Below are 24,428 nucleotides of genomic sequence, written 5' to 3'. Positions count from 1 at the left end.
CTCGGGACATGACTCGTGACTTGACTCGGGACTCGCCTGTCCTGACTAGGGACTTTGACTCGAGACTTGCCTGTCTTGACTCGGGGACATGACTAGGGACTTGACTGCAAAGACTTGAGACTTACTTGTGACTTGCAAAAACAACGACTTGGTCCCACCTCTGCTTCATACCCTACACTACACAGAGTGCAGTACATGGACTCGTATTACTGTATGATCCTGCTTGTGCTGGATTTGACTAATTCAGGGTTTGCCATTGTGGAAATAAACTGTGACTGACTGATGGTAAACAAGTATTTGATCATATAATAGGCTGCAGGCCAGCTCAGACTGACCTCAGTCTGCACAAACACTGACGGTATGGTGCCTAACCACCACAGCCAATCACATAAATGAAGAGAAGATTTATCTGTCTGAACCCTGAGAGTGAATTGTGAATCAGCTCAGCTCTCTGTATGTATTGCCATATTCCCCTCTCTCTCTCTCTCTCTCTCTCTCTCTCTCTCTCTCTCTCCCTCGCTCTCTCTGCTGATGGGAGGAGCGCAGCGCAGCTCCTCTCTGTATAAGAAGTGTTGAGCTTTCAACAAGGGATTTTACACAGCTACTCAGGAGAAACGAAATGATCTGCCCTGGAGCCGCAGCAAAATGCTGGATGGACACCTACTCCTGGGATGGTTATCGTTCACAGTCATAGTGTATCTTCTCAACTTGCCTGGACCAACCGCAGCATATTTCGGGTAAGGACTTGACAGACATTATATACAGTTATGTGTTATCATGATGCTGCTTTACTTTCATTGATTTGATTGGTTCCTCAAAAAAAAACAAAGCAGGTAACAAACTTTTGTATTTATCCTTTTTTAAACTCACTGAAAACTTTCTGTAAGTTTATTTATTTATTTATTTGATCAAATTAACTTTAATTAGTTGTTAACTTTTGATTGCATTAACATGTGAGTGGTCAGTGAAGGTGCCATCAGCTGGTGTGCAGCAGCAGCAGCAGCAGCAGCAGGTTGTCTTGCACATGATTTGGCCTCAGTGAAGCTGTTGACAATTAAAAAAATAAAATGTGACAAGCAGAGTCAGGGAGTGTTTTTAAGCAGCATCTATTATAGGTGGATCCACGCAGCCTCGGAGTAATGTTGGCCCCATTCTTTGCCTGACAATCGAGCCAGAAAGTAATGTAAAGTAAAGTAACCCCCACCTGGCACTGTTTGAATGGCAGGTAGCGGTCCCAGTGATTATTTTGCTGAAACACTTGTAAAATCATATCCTTAGTCGACTCTGAAAGCAGCCGAAAGGAGCGAAAAGGTGAGTGTATATACGCCTCAGACTCCACAGCTGGTAACAATAAAGCAATCTGGTGGCCGAAACGTCTGCTCAGCTTGCACAGAAAAATTCCCCCATCCAGCATAAACATCACACAACTCTGGCAGGGCTTTTTTTTTCTGCTTCTTCTTGTGCTGCCTCCATCAACTTTTAAGAAATGTTAGGAAATTAATCAGAAAAAAATTCATGAATCATGTCATATACACACAATAATGTTTAATTTAGAAAAAGCTCAAGGGTGTAGATTTCAAAGTAAGTCATTCCCAGGGAAACGCCTTGGGATTTTTTAGGTGTAGCCCACTATGACCTCCACCTCAGAGTGCCTACTATAAACTCCAGTTTGCCTTCTCACATGAACTGCTTTTTTCTCTGTCTTAGTTACAGAAGAGCAGGGAAGCCAAGGTCATTCAAATGAGGTCAGCATGTCACGAGGGAGAGCAGCCATGTTTCACCTTTTTTATCCCCAAAAAAATCCCCCCCAAAGTGTCACCTAATCTTTGGGAAACTGACAGAACAAAATGTACCATGTCATACTAAACAGAAGCGAGATCTTGGTGCTTTTTCCGTATCTACAAATATAGCTGGCGTTGATGGGTGCTGTTAGTGCTTCCCCCTTGGCTGCAAACAGTGCAGACGTTGCACCGAGACAAATAGCGGTAGACTGTGGAGTGATGACACTTGAAGGCTTTCCAGCAGAGTCAAATTTATGGTAGGTATGGCCGGGCGTTGTGCGGGATCCAGGAGTGTTAGTTCATCTGGGAACTGTTGTGAATCTGCACAGAGAGCACAGGAAGTGTCCCCTGAGGGCCCGTTAGACTCGTGTGACAGACCTGTTGAAGTAGTAGGTATGTTGGTACAACAATCTTACGAAAACTTAAAAGGAATGGCGCATTTTGGGAGTCATTTTCTAGATGTGATGTGATTTACACCCTCGTGTCTGGGTAAATGTTCTCTTGGGTGTAGCACTGAAGTGTTGGCACTCATACGAGTGATGTAAACACGCTGTACGGCACCTGTAACAGCTCCGTATGGTGGAAATATCTCAGCCCTTCTCAGTAAAAACGCCATCATCTGTAATGCTCATGCACATATCGAGCACATTCTCTGTCTCTGCCTTCGGTTTCAGCTCCAAAGTTGCATTAGGAGGACAAATGTAACCCTGCTCTCTGTTTCTGTCTCCCTCCCTGTAGCAGTGTCGCCCTTGGCAGGCAGTGTGTACGGAGGGCTGACGTGCCAAATTGGCACTCAGGTCAGCCTTAATGGTCCTAATGGTAATGCATATTTACTTATTCAGTTAGCACTTGTTTTCAATTCCCTCTGTCAGTCTGTTCTCTATCTGTGGCCTGTGTAGCGCAGAGAGACATGTGGTATTACGATACTCCAGATTTATTATTCCGCGGCTCGGTGAGGAGGGAATATGAATGAGTGTCAGTGAATGATTTAGCCCTGCAGCTGAGGAGCACTGAAAGAGCCTGCACAGGTGACACTGATACAAAATGTGACCGTGCCCCGCGGCCAACTTCCCAGAAACTCGACACCGGTGACACTCCGGGCTTCGAATGTGCATGGGACACACTAACACAAACCTGTTCAAATAAATATTCCACGAGCACGAGGCATCCTAGGGCCTCTTGAGTACTGATTTACTCAAAATAGAGGGTCAATGTTGCATACCCAATTTCCAGAGTGCGGTGGAGCGTAAGTGTAACATAAACACCATCTCTCCTGCCCATAGTCTGCGCAGCCGAGGGTGGGGTGGGATTCCTGGCGTAGTCAAGCACCCGCTTAAATTGTCATCCTTTGCCACAAGAATGCGAGCGCTCATTTTCTTCCCCTCCGCCTGTTGTGGCAGGTGCTGGTTCTGCTAAATCCGTTATCATTAGAATCGGAGATGTTTCGCTGAGCTTTTGAATTAATAGGTTACAGCACCTTGATGAGATGTTGTGTTAACTGTCGGAGGAGGAAGTAATCGCTCCGTTGACCCCGTCGGGGCTCTGACGGCTCTCCGAGACGTCTGTGTCGGTTTAAGTTTGGGCTTTTTGGTAAAAGGCATGTCATTCTGTGGTCTTGTAAACTGCGCTGAATGCGAGGCCTAACACTGAGTCAAGAGTTTGTTTTTATTTAGATCATGTGCGACATATACAGGAAGGCTGGCCACAGTCATGCAGCTGGGATTTACCAATCACAGAGGCACCGCAGCATCCGGAAGAAGCAAATATAGCGGTTGCTATTACTTTGCTGTTTAATTACTGCCATATCCTTAAACACTCCTCCTGAAGCAGAGCTGATGATGCCCTCTCGGATGGTATTGTTGTTTTTAGTGTTCCATTAAGTGAGGCAGAATGCCAAAAACAACAGGATAACAAATGGGATGTGTGTAAATTTACTTTAGGAGGAGGTTTTTTTTTTCAGTTTGCAGCTGTAAAAGCTTTTTATCACTGTGCTGAATTAGTTCCTGGTGTGCATCAAACAGCAGTGTGCTTTAAAGTTTAAAAGGAGCCACGTTTCTGTTGCACCAAAAAAGGTTACAAGTTGCTTTTTAAGCGGCTCGATGTAAACATTTTGTTTGGTTCCCTCCTCTTTCTCCTGGTTCGCCCGCCTTATGTGCGTGCCGGCGTCCCTGCAGCGGTTTGTGGGGAGCTGCTGGGTGATTACCACTCATTAGGAGCTGCAGAGTTAGTGTGGGCTCAGGCTGGCGATGCCTGGCAGACAGTGGTGGCGGGCGTCTCATTACCAGGCCTTAAGGACTGATTAGCCCTGACGTGCAGCAGGGCGGGGAGCACCGTTGATAGAGGGATTTCCCAAATTCATAGGATATCCTGTGGCTACAGCCACACCTCAAAAGGGTATCACTTTACTGTGAGCCAAGAAGATAGGATTCTCTCAGCACTGCGGCGTTGTGACCGCGTAGCGTGGTGAGATCACGCAAACCTGGAGGCTTAGATAACACACCGCACGGCCTCTGAAAAGAGAGAGCTTTGTTTTCTTTATATTTCTGTTTGATACATCCGGATTTGAGCTTAAGCCATGCTTTGCTTTTGCTGCTCTGTAACATCCCTGAGAGGCTGCTGTGCTCGTGGACTCCACTGGGTGGTGCAGCGCCTTCTGAGAGTGCAGGATGCTCCTCAATCAGCACTTTGTAACCTTTTTGTGTAACAGTAGGAGAGTGGGAAATGAAATGTGAAAACATCAAGATGTAAAGGCAGCCAAGTCTGTGTAAAAATAATTCAGGAAAAGAAAATAGTTCTTCTTAGTTGTGGTCAACCTGCATGACATGTACGACGTGTGTTTCAACTTCAGCTTTGCAGAGCAAAAATCCCCCTCTGTGCACAGAATATCATCTAAACTAAGCAATGCACAGCGTTACAGTTTATTTTACAGGTTGAATCATCAAAAATTGCACAGTGGCACACACCTTTGTCATAGAGGTTTCAGTGGTGACTGTAGTGGGTTGTTATGGGGCTCATACTGTATAATAATATGGTTCTTGTGAATATTTTTGAAGATTACATGGTTTGGTGAGGCTCTTAAAATGTGTTTGGCCTGCTAACATCCGAAGGACTTACAGCTCTGGTGTCATCGGCATGCCGAGGAGACCGCAGCTAAGACATATTTGATTTTAAAAGGACTGTCCCACCAGTCAGCTGCATGCACTTCATTGGTGGGTGAGAAGATATGGGAAGGAAACTCCCGCTGAAGGAAACTCTTGTTGGTAAAACGCATGATGATCTTTGCAGATGGAGCTGGAGACATGGGCAATTTGCAAAACAGGAAAACTAATATAGACTCAAGATACTTTTAGTGGTCGGGCATTGATGAGATGATGCTAGTTAGTGTGACCGCTATGTCCTGTGTTTTCCATCCTTGACCACAGGCGTTTTCTCTGCCTGGTTTGTGGGGGTAGGAGAGACATGGCACTTCACATATGTGCCAAGATTAGCAGATTGACAAACCCTCACTTAAGGCTTTGGTCTTCTAGAGAATATCTGTGCATTTCCCATGTCTAACTTTGTTTTTTTGTTAGTCAATTTTCACAATATAAACTTGTTTTTCTGCAGCAGCCAACACAAAATCCTGTTTTTAATCTTGTGCACCTGTTTGCAAAGATTATTAATTTCATAAAGGATAAAAGAAAAGTGCAGGGTTAGACTTTTACTGCACTTTATCAGGACGTTCATCTTGCATAAACACAATCCTATAGAAGCCTGACCTGACATGCTCTCAGATACTCCACTCAAAATGTGTGTGTGTTTGCCAAATGGGTGTTATTACATAGACTAAGGTTTGCCCCAAAAGACACATATATCCATAAAGCCTGAGAATTAGATTGATAATGGACACAGTCATACATACACTGACATGAATGGGCCTATAACCGCGATTAACCCATTGAAAATGGACCATTTGCATAACTTTCAACTGGTCGCTGCTGCTTTAATCATCAGTCATTTGTCAAAGAGTCAAACTTTTTCACTCCAGGCGATAACTGAGCTGTGTGTACATGCACAGAAATTCATGCTACTGGGGAATATTTGTCAGGAGAGGCAAATTAACAACACTTTTTGTCTTTAACTTGGAAATTACTGTCGGTATTTGAGCTTCAATATTTCAGATTAAAAACATTTTTTTGTTTAGCATTTGGGTTCTGTGGGCCTGTCAGGAAAAAAAAATAATCTTTCAGTAGTAGAGTAAATAATTCGAGTTAATGAACTCAGCCACTTGTAGTTACCGAGGCATGAGTGATTCAAAACAGCGACTGTTTTGTTTTGGATTTTGTGGTTTGACTTTGCATGCTCGGTTTACTCACAGAAGCTCGGCGTAACAGGAATGAACAAACCTCTCCAGTCTCCGCACACTTTTAAATACTGCTTTATAAACTGTTTTGCTCTCTCACCAAATTGCACCACAGTCTGGGGCCTTGTGTCTGCATGTGCGAACCGGTGAGAGAGCCGAGAACAGTATGTGTGTGCCTGAACGTGTTTGGTGCGTCGGTGTGCTGGTACAGGGCTGCTCTGTGCCATGGCGTAGGCTAGAACAGGGGAGTCATGCGGACACTGCCGCACGCCCAATCTGTGCCAGTCACACAGTGACTATAACTGAGCTGCTGACCTTAGAAGCCTTGAGTTCTCACATAGCAGTTAAACCTCTTACCATGCCCCACACTCCCGTTCCCAAACCCTGTAGTGCTGTACTGCTCAGCTACCAGCGCTCGCACTCACGGCTGTGGATTAAAAAATTAGGCTGAACAGTAACTTTTCCTCCCTTCTTTTTATGAATTGAAAGAAAGTTATTTTTCTGGTGCAACTTTTTTGTGTGGGAAAAGAAAACATGCTTATTTAAAATATCAAGAGAGTACATTCGATTCGTGGGAGTAGTCGGACACAGCCTATGTGGGCTGTAAATGAGCAGAAGGGACAGCAGCGGATGATATAACATTGGGTCATATCCTGTTAAGTCACACAAGATAGCGGACTCTCCCCCCTTTCACGCTGTGAACAGCGGTGCTTCTAGACGTTGCACGACATCCCCACTACGCAGAAAGGCTCATTACTCAACTAATAATGACTCGCTAAGTCCCAGGCCAGTACCACTTTGTTTTCAAAGTCTTTTTGTCATGTTACTGTACTGTGTCAGCCACAGCTTAGTTAGGAGTAGTCACAACACCCAGTGCTTTCAACCAGTGACTAATCTTATCTTAGCCTCATATATAATCGTTTACTCTTTCCCCTATTTCTGCTTTTAATGATTCGGGGAATGAACGGTGTCACTAATGGATGAAAATATCTGAGTTCAGTGCAGGATTTTTTAAACTTCTTGGAGGTGGACAATAGCCCGGAGACTCCCCGTACCAGAGAGTCATTCGACACTGATTCATGGTTTCTTCAATTATTCAAGTCGAAGCTGTGGAGCACATTGTCAGCTATAGTTAGAGTGGGCCAGAGGGAAAACACCACACACACTCACATTCCTACAACCTCTGGCATGGCCTGGGCTGTGATACACCAGATGGGATCTTGGGCAGGGTGGTCTGAAGTTCATCCAACATTTCTGAGAAAAGCACACACTTTTTTCCCCCCCCCAAAAGTAGCATTTTAAACACTGAAAGGCAGGAGGGAAAAAGTGAAAGAGAGAAAAGGAGATCAGCACTGGTGAATTTAATTTCCCACAAAAACTCAACGTTTGATTTTTTTTTTTTTTTTTAAAGTTAATCTCAGGTGAGCACGGTAGTTTGTCTTCATGACAGCTCCCGAGACACATGTTCATGTTCATGTCTGTCATTGTCCTGTGTAGGCTACGTTCACAGGCAACGGTGGTTTTGTCTACAGGAGGCTTTGTTTTGAGCCAACAGCTGGGCGGAATGATTGGCATTCGTTTAGAGTAATTGACCAGTGGGAATAGGGGAAGTTCGGAGAAGAGGGAAAAAGAACGAGGAGGAGGAGGAGGGGGGTAAGTTGTGATCTAGGAGACACCAGACCACACAACCTGCAAGTTCAGGCTGATGGAGAAACTGTGGCTTTTGTGCTTTTTCTGCCCGGGCGCGTTCAGCCACGACCGACTCTTGTAGGTGTTGACTTAAGGTAGTAAGTGCTCGTATGCATTTGCACATGCACAAACGCATGTAACGTTATATGGTTACTGCATACACAAACGTAGCCAGCAACTATAAGCCTTGAAGGTGATAAACAGACACCAGCTGAAAGTCGGCAAAAACACTTTTCGGTTTTCATTCTTATCTCCAAATTTGAAAAACAACACTTTGTCAGAAACATGTTTGCTTCAGTAACTTGTAGTGCTAAATTCAAAATGTTTCAATGACTTTGTTCAGCAGTTGAAACACCAAAGAGAGCTTCATTGTAAGTTTTGGTAATATCACTTGTTTACAAAACGTGAATATCTGCAGAAGTTGCAAAAATCTCTTTGATAAGTGAAACAACATCTAAATAGGGCAGCAGCTATAGAGCCAAACCGATACTGGACTTTTGAGATTTGAAAGAATCAATGATACATCTGCCGGTAATAATTTTTTAAGGCATAACAGAAATACAGCTTTTTTAAGGAATGTACTGAAGGGGACATTTTACAGTTGAAAAATAAACTCAGTACTCTCTGTTGGGCAAACTTTGTAATCGTTTACACCGTTTCCAAATGCCCTCAGACATATCTTTGGCATCTCTGTACTTCAACATCTTGTTGTCTTGTGCCGATATATCTGTGATAAGCTGAAATTGGCTGATATATCATCGCGTTCGATGCTCCAGCGGTGATAATTTGTATCACCAATTAACTGTCAATTACTTTTTTGTTTAGGTGATATCTATAAAATGTCCGAAAATATTGAAAAATGACCCTCTCAATTTCCCAGAGCCCAAGGTGACATCTTTAAATTGATTTTCTTTGTCCGAACAAGAGTCCAACGCCTGAAGATACTCGCTTTATGGCAGGAAACCTTGACATTTTTATTGTTCAATGAATTGTTTTAGCAGCACTGCATCTAATATTTGTGAAGTTTGCTCTATTGCTTTAGCCTCCTGAGATTAATCTATAGAACATGGACTGAGTCGCCTTTGTTTATATATGGATGTGTGAGTATATGAATAACACCAGCAGTTACAAAGCTATGCGTGTTTGTACCCTATACACAGAGGGGGGCAATTCAATTAGGCCAAGAGACATAAAATGTTTGCCACTAACCAAGAGTTCAAGAATTATGCACCTCCTTGACTGTTTACATACCAAACCAGTGAAGAACGAGCGGAATTACCAGCTGAGGGTCACTTCCAGGCTGGTAACATAAAGCCAGAAAGGGAGTGATGATGGCGAAGTTTAGTGCTAGTCAATGATTTCCTCGAAGGATCGACTCTGAGGCTCCGCGGCGCGAAACGAGACGTTTTCACTGAACCCGCCGCATTGGAAAATGTATATAAAGTAAATGTCACGGGCAATGGGAGGCGCTGACAGGTAAAGAGAAAGGACTAAACAAACTCGGGTGTTACTAAGTGAAAGACAGTGGAGGAGGCGCAGCGTGAGAGCGGGTCAGCGATGTCTGCGAGGAGGAGTGTGTAGAGGCAAGTGTGTGAATGGAAAAAGCAAAGCTGAGCAAACATCAGCAAGAATCCCACCTCACGTAGGATAATAATGAGTTTTATATGTTGGTGTTATATTCCACGTGTAATTGGTGTTGCTGTGCCAACACCTCAAACAACACCTCAAACAAAAACACCTACAGAAAATGGTCCATGATGTGAAAACACAGCGTTACATGTTCTTACTTTCTAATTCAGTGTGGCGGAGATACTGTGTAATGTATGTCCCTGAGCTTCACTTACTCTTTAAATATGTTTAGTGATAAGCAATTTACATTCGGTACTAAGGCACCCTTTATAACGGGTTTTTAAGTTGTAACCAATGGCTTTATTAATGGTAAGAGATAATTCATTATTGCTATATAGATCAGTTATTAGATGAACACATTTTGGGTTGCCAGGTTGGGAAAAGTTTTCTTTCTATTTGGTATTTACGTTGTCATAAATGTTGTGCAGCTGAAAAGGTTATCTGATTAATGGAATAATCGATCAACAGAAAACTAGTGGGCAATAATTAAAAAAATTAAAGATTAATCGTTTCAACCATTTTCCAAGCAATACCACCCCAAAAAATGTAAAAATTAACAGTGTTTTTTTCTTATGCATCAGTAAATCGACTGTCTTTGGGTTCTTTGGAAAAAATAAGCTGATACAAGATGTCACCATGAGCTGTTTTCTGACATTTCTTAAACCAAACAATTAATTGATTTAATGGAGAAAATTATCTGCAGATTCATCAATGAATGAATATAATTATTTGACGCAGCCCTAAAATGTTGATAAGTTGTTGATAAATGGATTTCGATCCAGATCCAATGCAGTCTTTTTTGTGGAAGGACAGTGGTGATACGGTTCAATCAGTCAAAGGGATTTTTAACAAAATCAGTGTGGCAACTGAAAAAAAGTTGTTGTTGTTATTAATGGCTTACAACTGATCTATAAAGCTTTAGTAAAGCCATTAGTTACAATTTATAAACCCTTTATAGATGTGCCATTATTAGAAAGAGGATGTCAGAGATCACATGTGGTTGTTTTTCCATTTTGAGTTGAATGAGTTCATTCTTCAGCAAACAGCAGAGTGATATTTTTTTTGTTGCAGATCAGCATATTGGAATGTGTGACCCTTTTGTGTGACAGCGGTGGTCACGGTCCTGCATCCAGTAGTAATATTATCTTTAATTCCCAGCAAAGTTGGATTTAAGAGGAATGATTGACATCAACTCATGTAAATATCTAAAAAGTGCATCCGGTAATAGATAATCGATAGACAGAGGAAGTGGAATCAGTGCACATCTGTGATACTATTTGACTATTTTCTTGTGGAAACATGCACAAGAGCGAGCCCTGGTCGGTCAGTAGCTTCTTCTCTGGAGACGTGAAGTTGTTTCTCCGCTCTCAAATCTCTCTCCCCTCCACACTTTTTCATGCTCCGGGCTGTCTTTAGCTAGAAATATGCCTTTGTGTAAAAAAAGCCGCAGAGACAGTAGCGCTGAGATCGGTGTCATGTCATCTTTGGCCTCCCTCCAGCGCCGCTCAGACCATCTTTTTGTCTCAGACAGGCAGACGTCACACAGACAGTTGAGGTCTGTCACTCCAGTGATCTCTTGCTTTGGTAGGCATGTGGGCTTTTGGAAGATCTGACTCTGATACGTGTTACTATGCATGCCTTACCGAGGAATGTGCACGTCATGTTAGTGGTATTGAGTAAATTAAGACCACCATTTGTTAGTGGGATCTCTTTGCTAAGCTATATATAGTGCACATTTCAATGGATCTTATCTTTTAAGTTGCAGACAGTAGTAAAGTGCTTCCTGGTGTGAATTTGACATGTATCTTGAATTCACATGCTCTTTAATTCCCCGCTGGTGTTTCAAATGGACTTAGGCAGGTACTCCACGTGGCGCCATCATTCATCCCTGCCTGCCTGCTTGCCATAGAAATGTTGTGGAACGGTTGTCAGTCATATGTAACACACCAGGGTCAGCTGGAACTGTTTGTTTTGGCTCTTTGAATATGTTTCCTTGGCGTTGTTAGCACCGTGTATTTGAACAAAGCATGAGACAAATAAGAGGAAAATGTTATTCACAGCGAGACAGTTCTCGTGCATTGTGTAACGCCTCAAACCATACATTTTTTTACCCTCTAAGTGTGTCGGGAGAGCAATCTCTGTCAAGACGCAGCTTGCCAGGTTTCCATTTGAAAATTCATAGCTGTCAGACAAGTTAAGGGAAGGCAAACACACTTTGTAAAAAGGAAACCATTTGACCCAATCTGAAAGCAAATCCTGATGCCTCCTTTTTTGATTTGACTGCTCGGATTTTCAACCGGACCGTGAATGCGTCGTAAAGACAATATCGTGTAGCATATGTGAACTATTAAGTCCATTGGTATGAAAGTCGGACTCGAGGGGAAACATTTCAGTCAGTTATTGGACTTATTAAAACAAATCTCTTGTTGAGGAACTCCTGTGACCTTCTGCTGGAGGCTGAAGTGAATATGAGTGGTGACAGAATCTTTTCTGAAAAACAGTAATGATGTCAAAAATGTAAGTAATGTAGATCGGCGGTCAACACGTCTGCTCCATTAACTAAATCGGTGTGGACATCCAACAGGTGATCTGCACCTTTACAACAATATTGTGGAATCATTTCTTTTTACGCTGCTTGGCTTAATCCAACCATGTGGCAGATTTACCGTGGTTACACCTCACAGTCTTATTGGACTTTTTTTAATTTGTTTGGCTGTATGTACACTTTTTACCTGCAAGAAGGGATGGACAACAATTCTTAATTGTTGATTTAATCAACCCGGTCTCATGGGAAGGCATATGAATATTACGACATTACACAGACATTCCGCGTGTCATGAGGACGCATTTTAGGCTTTTCGTGTGTCATTTGTACGCCACGCAACAAAACAACAGTAACGTCCACAGTTAGGTTTAGGCAACAAAACACTTAAATAAGTGTAGGAAAAAATGGTTGGGCTTAAAATAAGTACTAAATAAGTCAAATACGTACAGAAACAACGTAACATTCTAAACACGTGACATACGTCACTAACATCACAAACATAACTTGCAAAACAAAACACCGGTCCTGTGTTTGTTGGACCCATCCACCTCCCCTCCCATGGTCTTTCTTGCTTTTATTCCACGTCACTAGCTCTAACCGTAGCAGTTTTATGTGGATGCGTTTACATTGCAGTCGGTACAGATGGCGTACAAATGGCACGCCAAAAGAAAGAAAGAAAGGCGTTCTTATTGCAGACTAAATGCCTTGCGCGTTATCGTGTCATTCATATGCATTTTCAGGCTGATTTAATAATACAGTTTACTGTCATGGAGCGTATTTTGTTTTTGCTCACTTTTTACAAAGATGAAAATTTAACTCTTCATTAGGCGAAGGTGACAATGCACAAAAGTGTCCTTTAAATGTCCCAAATCCGTCTGCTAAGGCACGCTGGCCAGAAGACTTGTGTTTTTGTGAGTTCTGTAAATCCATTTATTCTTCAGTTTCACTTTAAGGGTGTAAAGGAGGCCAGAAATTCCACATAATGAGCAACTACGGTGCCAATCCTGTCAGTTGGTGTGACCAAAATGGTCACAGGCTGACAGTCATGTCCCCTGTGTGTGTTTATGAAAGTAATGCTCTGCTCTCCCCATCACAACCTCAGAACGCTGGTCGTCGGTTTTGCCAGCTATGTGGCAGTCCTCGCTTCGTGTGTTTTATATACGCTTCCCTTAAATAAACTGACGAAAAGGAGTGCAAGTCTACCACATGTTCTCCATACCATGTTTAGAACTAAAGCTTGTTATATTTCAAATGGGTCGCAGATTTAAGGTCCTGAATACTGGACTTTTGTTATGGGGCTTCTATAATGAGAGTGTAAATCCTGCTGTGTGATCATGTTTAAATCTATACGCTGCTGTGACTGACATCCCCCCCCCCCAGGATATGATATAAATATTAAACCAAGTATCCGCTGGCTACTGTTTCACATGCATGCTGTATGACTGTCACGTTCACTGCATGCCATTGTTTAAAATATGTCCCCATACCAGCTGAGTGCCTTATTACTTCTACAAATTAAATGTGAAACTCTCAATAGCTGCTGGTGCTGTGACTTCATTAGCGTGTGAGGTCTAAAACGGGGACAAAACAGTGTCGGGGACTTCTAATGAAAAGAAAGAACTCTGCAGAGAATTTGCTCTTTACACAGACATGCCTGTGCTGGAGGTTGATCTCAATCTTCAACAAATGTTGAATTCCCCTGAACATTAACCACCGAAGAGCTGAATTCATTTGAACATTAACCAAACTTTTGAGCATTATATGCCCCAGCTGTGCTTCCCGTGCTGTTTATGTAGTATATCTTTGCAACTCTTATTGTTTGTCCAGGAAGGTCAGCATCCTGCACTTTATTGGAACCTTTATCAAGATCAATCCACTCCCTCTTCCTCTCTGTGTGCAGTGTTTTAACTGAGCGTGTCTGTGATCTTTCCCTCCAGGTTGACAGGTAATGAACCGTTGTCTATCCTGCCACTGAACTCTCTACCAGAGGAGAACGTGGGCAGGGCCCACTTCAAGCTGTGCGACCGGCTCAAACTGGAAAAGAAGCAGCGCAGGATGTGCAGACGAGACCCGGGCGTGGCAGAGACCCTGAGAGAGGCCATCACCATGAGCGCCCTAGAATGCCAGTATCAATTCCGCTTTGAGAGGTGGAACTGCACCTTAGAGGGGCGCCACCGAGCCAACATACTAAAGAGAGGTAGGGATTTTCTTTTCTTTTCTGCTTTCGTGCTTTTTCCCTTTCCTTTAAATAGTTATTTTATGCATGTAAAAGGTCTGCAAAGTTACAAAGCCCAAAGTCCACGCCAAAGCGAGTTCCTCTCCCCCACAGAAACACTGCTCCTGAACTGCCTGAAACGCCTTGCTTGAAGTCCCGCCTTTTCTTACGTAACATGGTGATGTCACCAAGTAACACATTTGCATAATACCTGCCTGGTGGCTAGTTTGGAATGCCATCAAACAAAGCTAGTTAGAGCGGAGTCCGAAGACGTTGTTTGACCAATCACAACAGTGGATCAGCTGACCAATCAGAGCAGACTGGGGGGGGGGGACTCTCTGTGCGAGTTCCTCACACAGAGAGTTTCAGACAGAGGGTGAAAAGAGCTGCTTGAGCACGGCAATGAGAAAAATAAAGCATTTTTTGAGCATTAAAGCATGTAAACATGTTCTAGTAGAAACCCAAAATACAAGTATGAACCTGAAAATAAGCATCATAGGTCCTCTTTGACTTAAAAAACAAACCTGGCAACTCTCTGATATTGCACACTGAGGAAGGCAACTGAACCATCCGTGCATTTTACTCCCCTGTGCTTAGATGAAATATAGAATTAAAAGAGAACTCTGACAGATTTCGGTACACGAAACACTTTCGAACTTGCCCTATTTACCTGCCTCTCATTTGTCACTTTCCAATGTGCTTTTCCAGGGTTTAAAGAGACAGCCTTCCTGTATGCCATCTCCTCGGCGGGCCTGACCCACGCGTTGGCCAAAGCTTGCAGCGCAGGACGCATGGAGCGCTGCACGTGTGACGAGGCCCCGGACCTGGAGAACCGCAAGGCGTGGCAGTGGGGTGGCTGCGGAGACAACCTCAAATACGCAAACAAGTTTGTCAAGGACTTCCTGGGCAAACGCTCCAACAAGGACCTGCGCGCACGCGTGGATATGCACAACACAAATGTGGGCATGAAGGTAAGAGTGAGAAGATGGCGATGGTATATTTACGGGGCACCCCACTGGTTTTACGCATCAAAGTCATTTTGCAAGTTGTATAATGTCTTTTGTGGCTCTGGAGGGCGCTTACTTAAAACTGAGAAAATGATTTAAAGGGGACATTAAACTGTGACGTTGTGACTCAGTGATGTTAGATTTAGGGAGTTACATTACGAAATGAAAAGAAGTAAATCACAGTAATTTTATAGCAGTACCTTTACTCCAACTATCATCTTAATGTGTCTTTTATTAAAGTCATAATTTCAACAATTTGAAAGCAAAAAAGAAACAGACACACACACACACACACACACACATGAGGCCAACCAGGACACAGTCATCCAGAAAACAGTTTGAATGGGGTCGGAGTTCATTTGGAGTCACAGACAGTATTTAAACAGAAATGTTGGCTGCTCACATGAATCAGTTGAACGGTGGGAAAACTGTGATAATATAATGCAGGCTGAGTTCTGTGCAATTATGTAGACAAACAGCAACATGAAGTGCCAACTCATTGCGCGCCTTATCCCGGATATACTGCACTACCATATCTTTGGTTTTGATTTTGTAATGCTGGAGTTTAAACATTACAGCGCTGGTAAATGACTGCTGTCCAAGACAAAACACACTGTCCAAATATACGGTTAGAGGGCCCAAAGAGGAATTTAATATGACCACAAGAGAATGACTTTGATAGAGTTGTACATGGGGCAAATTACTGAAATAATAGTGTAGAGTTTCGTGCAAACCTGGAAAAAAAAAGAAACCTAAACTGATTAAAGTAATTGCCACTGTAAATTTGGTCAAATCTTAAAGTGCTCATTAGTCAATATTTGGTTTTCTCTCCCAGATTAGATAGGCAACGACTCACATTTGTACTCTGGCACAATTCAGCAATTGTTTGTGGTGAGCAAATATGGGGTTTTCATCTTGGAAGTGTTTTTAATAGTAAAATAAAACAGAGGGAATGGTCTTAACCCGTCAAGCCAAAGCAAACTAAATGCCTGGAATCTGTTGCTTTTACTCGACTTTTCTCATATTGTAGCCGTTTTCATTTTGGTTTCAGAATGAATTATAGCAGAAGCACACTTCCCAAATGTTAGCAGACACAAAACTCTCCCAAAAGACCAATGCAGGCTCTTCCTTTTCAGCTTGGCTCTCCAAAAATCTCTCAGGAGATTTCATTTGTGATAAAAGATTTACAACATTGTTTTTGCTCTTTTTTTTTTGGTGTGATTTGCACATGTAGTGAGGTATACCGCAGTTGTTCGGGATGAATTCCCACACGGAGGACGGAGCTGGAATGTGCTAGCCTCTGCATCCCCCCCGACATTTAAAAGCTGACCTATCAAATTTTCTTGACCTGCTGGTGTGATGAATATGCGCTTCCTGTTCCCCGATCTCTTTCACAGTCTGAGAAAAGAACTGTAGATGCTATCCAAACTCCATCTAAGACAATGTGTTATTGTCATTGATTTTTACACACACACACACACACACACACACTACTTTTACTTCGTGGTTGATGCTGAAGTGAACTTTGGCTGACTGCAATGAGGTCAAGTCGTGTAAAATAATGCGTTTGTGGCCACTTTTGCTGACGATCTCCATGTCTCACTTGCAATTATGTATGATTTCATATAGAGAGAACTTTCTTTACTGTTCTCTTTCCAACTGTTTGCATGAGCTATTCCAGCCCAGTCTCACGGCTAAACGTTTAATAGACCCACCTGTCCACCGGAAGAAAGCGTGTCAGTGTCACATTTTGTGTCATCGAGACGTGAATATTACATGCCTGCATGTAGATGCAGAGTTTTGTAGTGATGGTTGTCACGTTACGTTTGTCAAGTGTTGTGTAGTGACGGAAGTCTAACTTCAGAGCTAGTTACGTAGTATATAAAGTAGGCCCAACAAACAGGACTTTCAAGCGGGAGATCGGTGTTCCAGACTGGCGTTTTTTGTTTTGCAAGTTACGTTATTGACGTTTGTCACGTGTTTTATGTACTGATGTTACTTTGTTTCTGTATGTGTTTTATGTAGTTTACGAACTTATTTTAAGACCAACCATGATGTTTTCCCTTAACTTAACTAAGTGGTTTTGTTGCCTAATCCTAAATGAGTGTTTTTGTTGCCCCCTGCTGCTACTGTACATTAATACAGGAGTGTAATATTCACGTCTTTTCTAGGCAAAATGTGACACAGGACACTATCCTCTGATGGACAGGCGGGTCTATTACATGCTTTGGCGTGATATCGGGTGGGCTATTCTCTGGGTAATGACATAATTACCACACTAGAAGATTGGGTTGATCAACTCTGGGTTTAGAAAACACATTTACAGTAAAAGGACAAGAATAGTGCCCAGCATTACATACCGTATATATAAAGTCTCCTCTTTCTCGAGGCTGTCTGAATGCATTTTCTATTTGAGAGTGCTTCTCTTAGTAATATACTCCCCTCGCTTATGAGAAGGGTTATTGAGTCGGATCAAAATGTCCTCCTTGGTTATCATAACAAAATCAATCTTCCCACCAGCTAATATTCTTTTGCTCTTCATACAAAGTGTTATATTGTTCTCCTTCTGAATTACGTTAATGATAGTTCCTCTGTTGTTTCCCCTTTTATTATGATATCAAAAAGAGCAGTGAATTTAATAGTTGTCTGTGGGGTCTTTTCATTCCCTCTCAAACCACTGCTCTCCACCCCCCTCGTCTAATTGTGAGCATATTTGGGTAATTTGGCTCTTTGAAATACTGCTTACTAAACAAAGGCTCATTACATAGCTTTCATCACAACCCCTTTCATGTTTAACAATATTTCATTGTCTCTGAACCAGGTAATCAAGGCCGGAGTGGAGACCACTTGCAAATGCCACGGCGTCTCCGGCTCCTGCACCGTCCAGACCTGCTGGAGGCAGCTCCTGCCCTTCCACGAGATCGGCAAGCAGCTGAAGCAGCGCTACGAGACCTCCATTAAGGTCGGCAGCTCCACCAACGAGGCCACGGGGGAGGGAGAGATCTCCACAGGCCGGAGTCAGCAGCAGCAACAACAGCAGCAACCACAGCAGCAGCAACAGCAGCAACAGCAGCAACAACAGCCCGTGCCTGGCCTGAACGATCCAATCCCTCGCACTATGGACTTGCTCCACATCGAGGACTCGCCCAGTTTCTGTAGGCCCAGCAAGTACTCGTCGGGCACGGCAGCTCGTAAGTGCTACAAGGACAAGAACTGCGACGCTATTTGCTGCGGGCGAGGCCATAACACTCAAAGTAGGGAGGTGACCCGGCCCTGCCAGTGCCAGGTGCGCTGGTGCTGCTACGTCGAATGCAAGCAGTGCACACAGAGAGAAGAGGTCTATACCTGCAAAGGGTAAACCGGTGACCTGTTGGGCCCCTACGATCAGCGGAGCAAGCGGAAGATGAAGAGGAGCGGCTGTTTTGTTCTCAAACAAGGTTTTGCTTCCACTGTCGGAACAGTGTTCTGCAAACAAGAGAGGAGCGAGCCGATGGAGAAGCAATAAGCACTTTGAGAGGGATTTCTGTGGGTTGGGTTTCAGAGGTCCTGTGGCCCCCCGTGTCTGGGGTTTGCAGATCAAAAAAGACCTTCTCAGACAACTGGGTCAACATCTCAAGCTTTTTTTTTTTTTTCTTTATCACACGTTTGCCTTGAAGAGAGAAGCTTTTATTTTCCTATTAAAAAAAAAATTGCATCTTTTCACAAGAAATCAGAGATTAGCGTCCAGCTAATGAGGATCAAACAAAAGGACAGTAACACCAACAGACTGCCCAAAGAAGAATGGTGTGTGTGTGTGTGTGTGTGTGTGTTTGTGTGTTTGTCATCCTTTATATGTGTGTGTTTGTACGTGAGCATGTGATAGATAGTGAAGGGGTGGGAGGGGGGTTCGAATGACGACTTTTATGGCGATGAAAACCATATTCAGAGACTGCTAAAAAGAAAAAGAAAAAAAGACAGGGTGTAAGATTTACTCTACACGCACATATTTACACTCACACACATTGTGTGTCTGCATATGTATGTAAATAAATTCAGTTATATTGTAATGATATTATACAAGCCACTTATCTAACTATGTTAAAACAAACCACTAACCACACAAATGTTTTGTTGTTTGTGTGCTCTCGCTCGTTTTTCTTCTTGATTCATGTTGACAAGGCCCTTCGGAAAGCAGCACACTTGTGTCTGTCGTCTTGCTGTGGATAATTTATAGATCCTTTTGGGACTACTCCTTCACAGGGAGAAAGAATGATCTCATTATTTTTTTTGTTTTGGTAATAATATAATATGAAGCTGTTAGTAAGTGCATTAACAGAAAATAACTAGACCAGTCAGTTTAGGCTATTCTCGGCCTTGAGCGAACCAGTGTTCAGGGAATAACTTAAACCACTATAACTATTTGGATAAAATAGGAGAGTGCAAATACAACTAATATCCAAGTTGGAGATGACAGTGGCCTTGTTATTACAGCCAAACATCATTACAGGTGATCACTTGACCAGCAAACGGTCCACGTGTGACTCAGAAATTGTGGAGCTCTGCGGAGCTTCAATCTTTTTTTTTGTTTTGTTTAATACTTCGAAGTTGTAAAGAAAAACTGTGGAGAACTGGAGGAATGTAGCCCCCTACCATTTCACATCCTTCTTTCCTCTTCAGCTGCCACCATTTGATTGAGCCATATTCAACACATGTAGACACGTACAGCGGGAGCCGCGTCGGTCAGTCCAAACAGTATGGGGGCAACGGAGACGGAAATCAAACTCGACGTGTCTGCAGAGTTGCTCAAGTGAAGATAAATGCGCATAAAGTCTCGTAGCTAATATAAATATATTTTGTAAGACTAATATTTGTGTAATGTTGGGCAAATTGATGTCTAAATGCAAACATCAGCTCTCTTCATTCTGAAGTCAGTGAAATTGTCATAATACATGAGTTAATTTGCTTTTTCATGGTGTTGCTTGGCACAAAGTGACACAGTTGACACAATGCAGCACACTGCCATGCAACTATAGTGACAGTTTAAAGGAATAGTTTGACGTTTTGGGAGATACTCTTATTCACTTTCTTGCCTAGAGTTCGATGATTGATAGGCCTCCGCTCTCATGTTTAAGACTACAGTTAGCCAGTTAGCGTAGTTTAGCATAAAGACTGGAAATACAAGATGTATAACATGCTTTAGCAGCGTACGAATGACATGATAATGGCAAGGCATTTAGCGTGCAATAAGAACGCCTTAGGAGATAGATGGGTTCAACAAACAAACGACTTTTAACCAAGAGACCGGTGTTTTGTTTTGTAAGTTATGTAAGTGATGTTTGCCAAGTATTTTTTGGTGGCGTGTTTTCCGTGCTTATATTACGTTGTTTCCGTTCCGTTTACTTAGTTCACGTACTTATTTTAAGCTCAACCATGATGTTTTCCCATACCTAACTAAGTGGTTTTGTTGCTTCAAACTAACTGCGGACATTATCGTAGATTTGTTGCGTGGCCTATAAATGACCCGCCAAAAGTGGTGTACAAATCACATGAAAAACCTAAGATGCGTTCTTATGACACATGGAAGTAATTTCGTGCTATTTAGATGCCTTAACATGAGACCAGGATGGCTTTAGAAATGCTGGTAGGCCGGTTTTGTGACCTGCGCACAGTCAGGCTAGCTGTTTCCCCTGTTTCCAGTCTTTATGCTAAGCTAAGCTAACTGGCTGTAGTTTCATATTTACCCAACAGATATGAGAACGATATTGATCTTCTCATCGAACTTTCAGCAAGAAAGCAAATAAGCGTATTTCCCAAACTATTGCTTTAAGACATAACCATGAAATCAAAGGTCTAACTTCATGAGAAAATGCCTCTGAACACACAAACAATGCAGACAATAATATTTCATTGTATTCTCAGCTTCTGGGAACATTATGTTATATACTATAAGATATACCTTGTTTTAGATGGGTGTGAATTAACTACTGAGTGAGGGACCCAGCTTTGTATTATAGCGCCATTCACGCACTGAAGCCCAAAAGCCCATTAAAGTATTTTAAGATCTGTATTTATGGATACAGTGCAGTGCAGATTTTTTTTTTCTTTTTAATTGTAAATAGCAAAGGTTTCTTCTCCTGTGGTATAGAGACAAAAGTGAGGCACATGTTCAACTCTCACAAGCAACTGAAACAGAAATTGGTCGCAATAAGAGACGTCTGAGACGTTTGTGGAAACAGCACGCAGCTGCTGTAACAAGACGGTCACAGATTGTTATCAGCGATGCAGCACCATGCCAAACATCCTTAAAAGTGGCTTTTACCTTTAACAGATGGTTTAGCCTTTAAAGATGATTATCACAATGTTTGACATTAAAGCACCGTCCTCGACAGCTGCTTTAGGACGACGGCATTGCATGGGTTATTTGTCCTGAGGAGATGAATTCCAAGCATTTTGATATGAGAAGGCACGCCAAATAAAGACTGGTCAAAACATATACATAGAACTTTGCACGCTACATGGAAACCATAATAGCTATGCTGAGACCTGAGCATAAATGCCTGCTTCCCACAGCTTTCGGTGTGTGCAATCTCCACACACACACACTCCTCGGCGCAAACACACTGAGGTTCTCTACTATTGAGATTCAAAACAGGCATGACAGGAATACCGAATGCACAGTTTGTTTATAGATTGTACATAGGCTTACAAATTTGTCCCGAGAAAGAGGAGCATGATGCAGCAGCCAGACGGTTTTTAGACGTCACAGTCGTCCGTATTCAGAAATCCAAAACTCTGCACTGTTTAGTCGTCAGTGGATCATGTACAAAATTCTGTTTTGTAGAAAAAAAAATAAAAGATAAATTATTTTTAAATATATTATGAGCATGTGTTTAGTGTAAATAACGTCAAAGTCTAAATTGATTTTATATCCTGTATTTTTTACTCTGTTTTTCTTTTGGGTGTTTGTTCCTTTTTTGGGGTGGAGGCTTCGAGAAGCAGTGTATACTTTAAGCATATTTCATGTCATATCTCATCATTCACTGTTATCTAAGCACTAACAAATCCTAACAAATTTAGAATCAACTCACCTTTAGCTGTCTTTTATTCATGCGCACGTTCATGACACACTTTTTGAGAGTATTCAAACAAAATCACAGTCATCAACAATATATTTTTATAGGATTTGATCTGTTTGTATAATTGACTATTTTTGTGAAAGACTTTGTAATGTTGGTTATCACCATGCGATGCGGTATAAACTCATGATTGCATCAGCGTAGACGAGTTTATACCGTTGGATCACTTTACATGTACATGTACTTTTTGTTAGGATTTGTGCTGTGCTTGTAAAACAAAGATAAAAAAAAAACACATCAACCATGTATTGCCCTTTGTGATGATACTACACCAGCAAAGCGTTGTCCATGTTCACTTATTCATGTCTTATGGGAACCCTAAATTATTTTCCTCTACCTCATGTGTATAGCTTGTAGGTATAAACAGATCACAAATGACTGGTAAGAATGTATTTAAGTTATTTAACATCTTTGTATAACAAAGGCGAAAAAAATCTGAAATAATAAATGAATTTTTAAATTATTTCACGTGTGTTTTCCTTCTTTAGTGGCACATTGAGCATTTACTTTAAAGGGGAACTATGCACACTTTCGAAAATTTGTGATGTCATCAAGTATAAATATATCTAAGCTCCATTGACAATGAATGGGGAGAGATGTTCTAGATGACACTGAGAGCACCCAAGGGAATGGTCCGAGTGTATGGGAACATTTCCTGTTTCACAACCGACAACACTACAACAGAATAAAGCTCATTTGGGTAAAAAAAAACAACAACACAAAATCAGTCTCCCATTCATTGTCTATGAAGCAGCTCCAGACTTTATACCCTATGACATCACAAGTTTGAGACTTACTTCTCTGGTTTCTGGCTTTAAGAGAGAGTAGCTCACGTTCACAAATATTGATTGAATTTTCCATGGAAACAACATATTGGAATTCTTTATTTATTTAGGTGGTGTGCCCCTTTAATCAGTTGATTACTATAACTTAATTCACATGATAATCCTGAAATAATATTATTTTATTAGTGATTTTAAATGGTTTGGAAAGGTACATTTAGTTGATTAACAAAAATCTATATTTAACAAAAAATCTTTTTAAATGAAGTTGTCATCAAACTGCACCCAAGTTTAATGTTTTGCTACTTTCGTCAGTTCTTTATCTTTATAAATGCAATACCATTAGGCTTTGGACTCTTAATCAGACAATGATACAAATTTGACGCGTACATAGACTTTTTATTTTGGTCATTGATGCTTTTCATTTATAGTTATATAATACGAGATACACCTATTTCATAGGAGTCCTGTCTATTATTTCCTTTTATTTGTCTAGCTTTGTTGTCTTTGTTCCTGGCTGTTATTTCTATTTCTGTGTAAGTACATCAAGAGAGAGAGATGCAAGTCAAATTCCTTGTATGTGCACACATACTTTGCCAATAAAGGTGATTCTGATTCCTTAATAGACTAAATTATTGATAATTCTCTAGGTGCAGCCCTGCTGTAAACAGTATACTGGCAACAACTCACAGGCTTTAACAAATACATTTACAGTATCACACTGGAGGAGCATCAATCTCAACTCAAGGTTAACTTACTGACTTGTTGTGGAGCTTTCGATTGTATCACATGGTCCTCATAAGCGGGTTTAGTTCGCCCAGTTGTCATGAAAACATACATATTGTTCCGATGATTCATGTTGACTTAAAACTGATATAGCCGAAAGCTCCTGAACAAGCAAGTTGACTTTGAGTTGAGATAGTTTTGTCTAAAACTTTAAATGAAACGAAATATGAACTTTTGTGGACTGGTTATCATTTCATATTTTCTGCAAAAACAAAAACCTCCAATAAAAACACTGTCACTCAGGGGTTTTCCCCTTTGCTAGAGCAGCAAATGGGATGGGAAGGCAATGGGAAGTGACCTTTTCAAATCCCCGGACTGGCTGGGAAAATGTCTGCGGCCCACCTTTTTGATAGCAGAATAGTGACCACAGCAGAAAGAGGTCTACCTTCTCTATAATCAGACGTCATTGTTGAGGTTAAGTGTTTATGGGAATCTGATACAGACGTTGTTGGATTTTCACAGTTTCATGCAGGATCACCCTCACTTTGCTATGACATTTTATATTGATTTAGTGTAAACTGATTATCAAGGCCTCTG

At 41.8% G+C, this 24,428-nt stretch overlaps 1 protein-coding gene across 1 annotated transcript; it reads left to right on the top strand.

The window, feature by feature from the left end:
• Positions 1-556: 556 nt before the first annotated feature.
• Positions 557-19,262, top strand: wnt9a (wingless-type MMTV integration site family, member 9A). Its single transcript, XM_037788731.1, has 4 exons — positions 557-737; positions 13,924-14,183; positions 14,910-15,172; positions 18,030-19,262. Exons 1-4 carry the CDS (start codon positions 646-648, stop codon positions 18,564-18,566), a joined length of 1,152 nt encoding a protein of 383 aa, XP_037644659.1. The 5' UTR covers positions 557-645; the 3' UTR covers positions 18,567-19,262.
• Positions 19,263-24,428: the final 5,166 nt, after the last annotated feature.

This window comes from Sebastes umbrosus, chromosome 12 (genome assembly GCF_015220745.1).
Source record: "Sebastes umbrosus isolate fSebUmb1 chromosome 12, fSebUmb1.pri, whole genome shotgun sequence".
In the NCBI taxonomy this organism is placed as follows: domain Eukaryota; kingdom Metazoa; phylum Chordata; class Actinopteri; order Perciformes; family Sebastidae; genus Sebastes; species Sebastes umbrosus.
The sequence above is the reverse complement of the archived record's forward strand: the minus strand, read 5'-3'. Positions and strand labels throughout refer to the sequence as shown.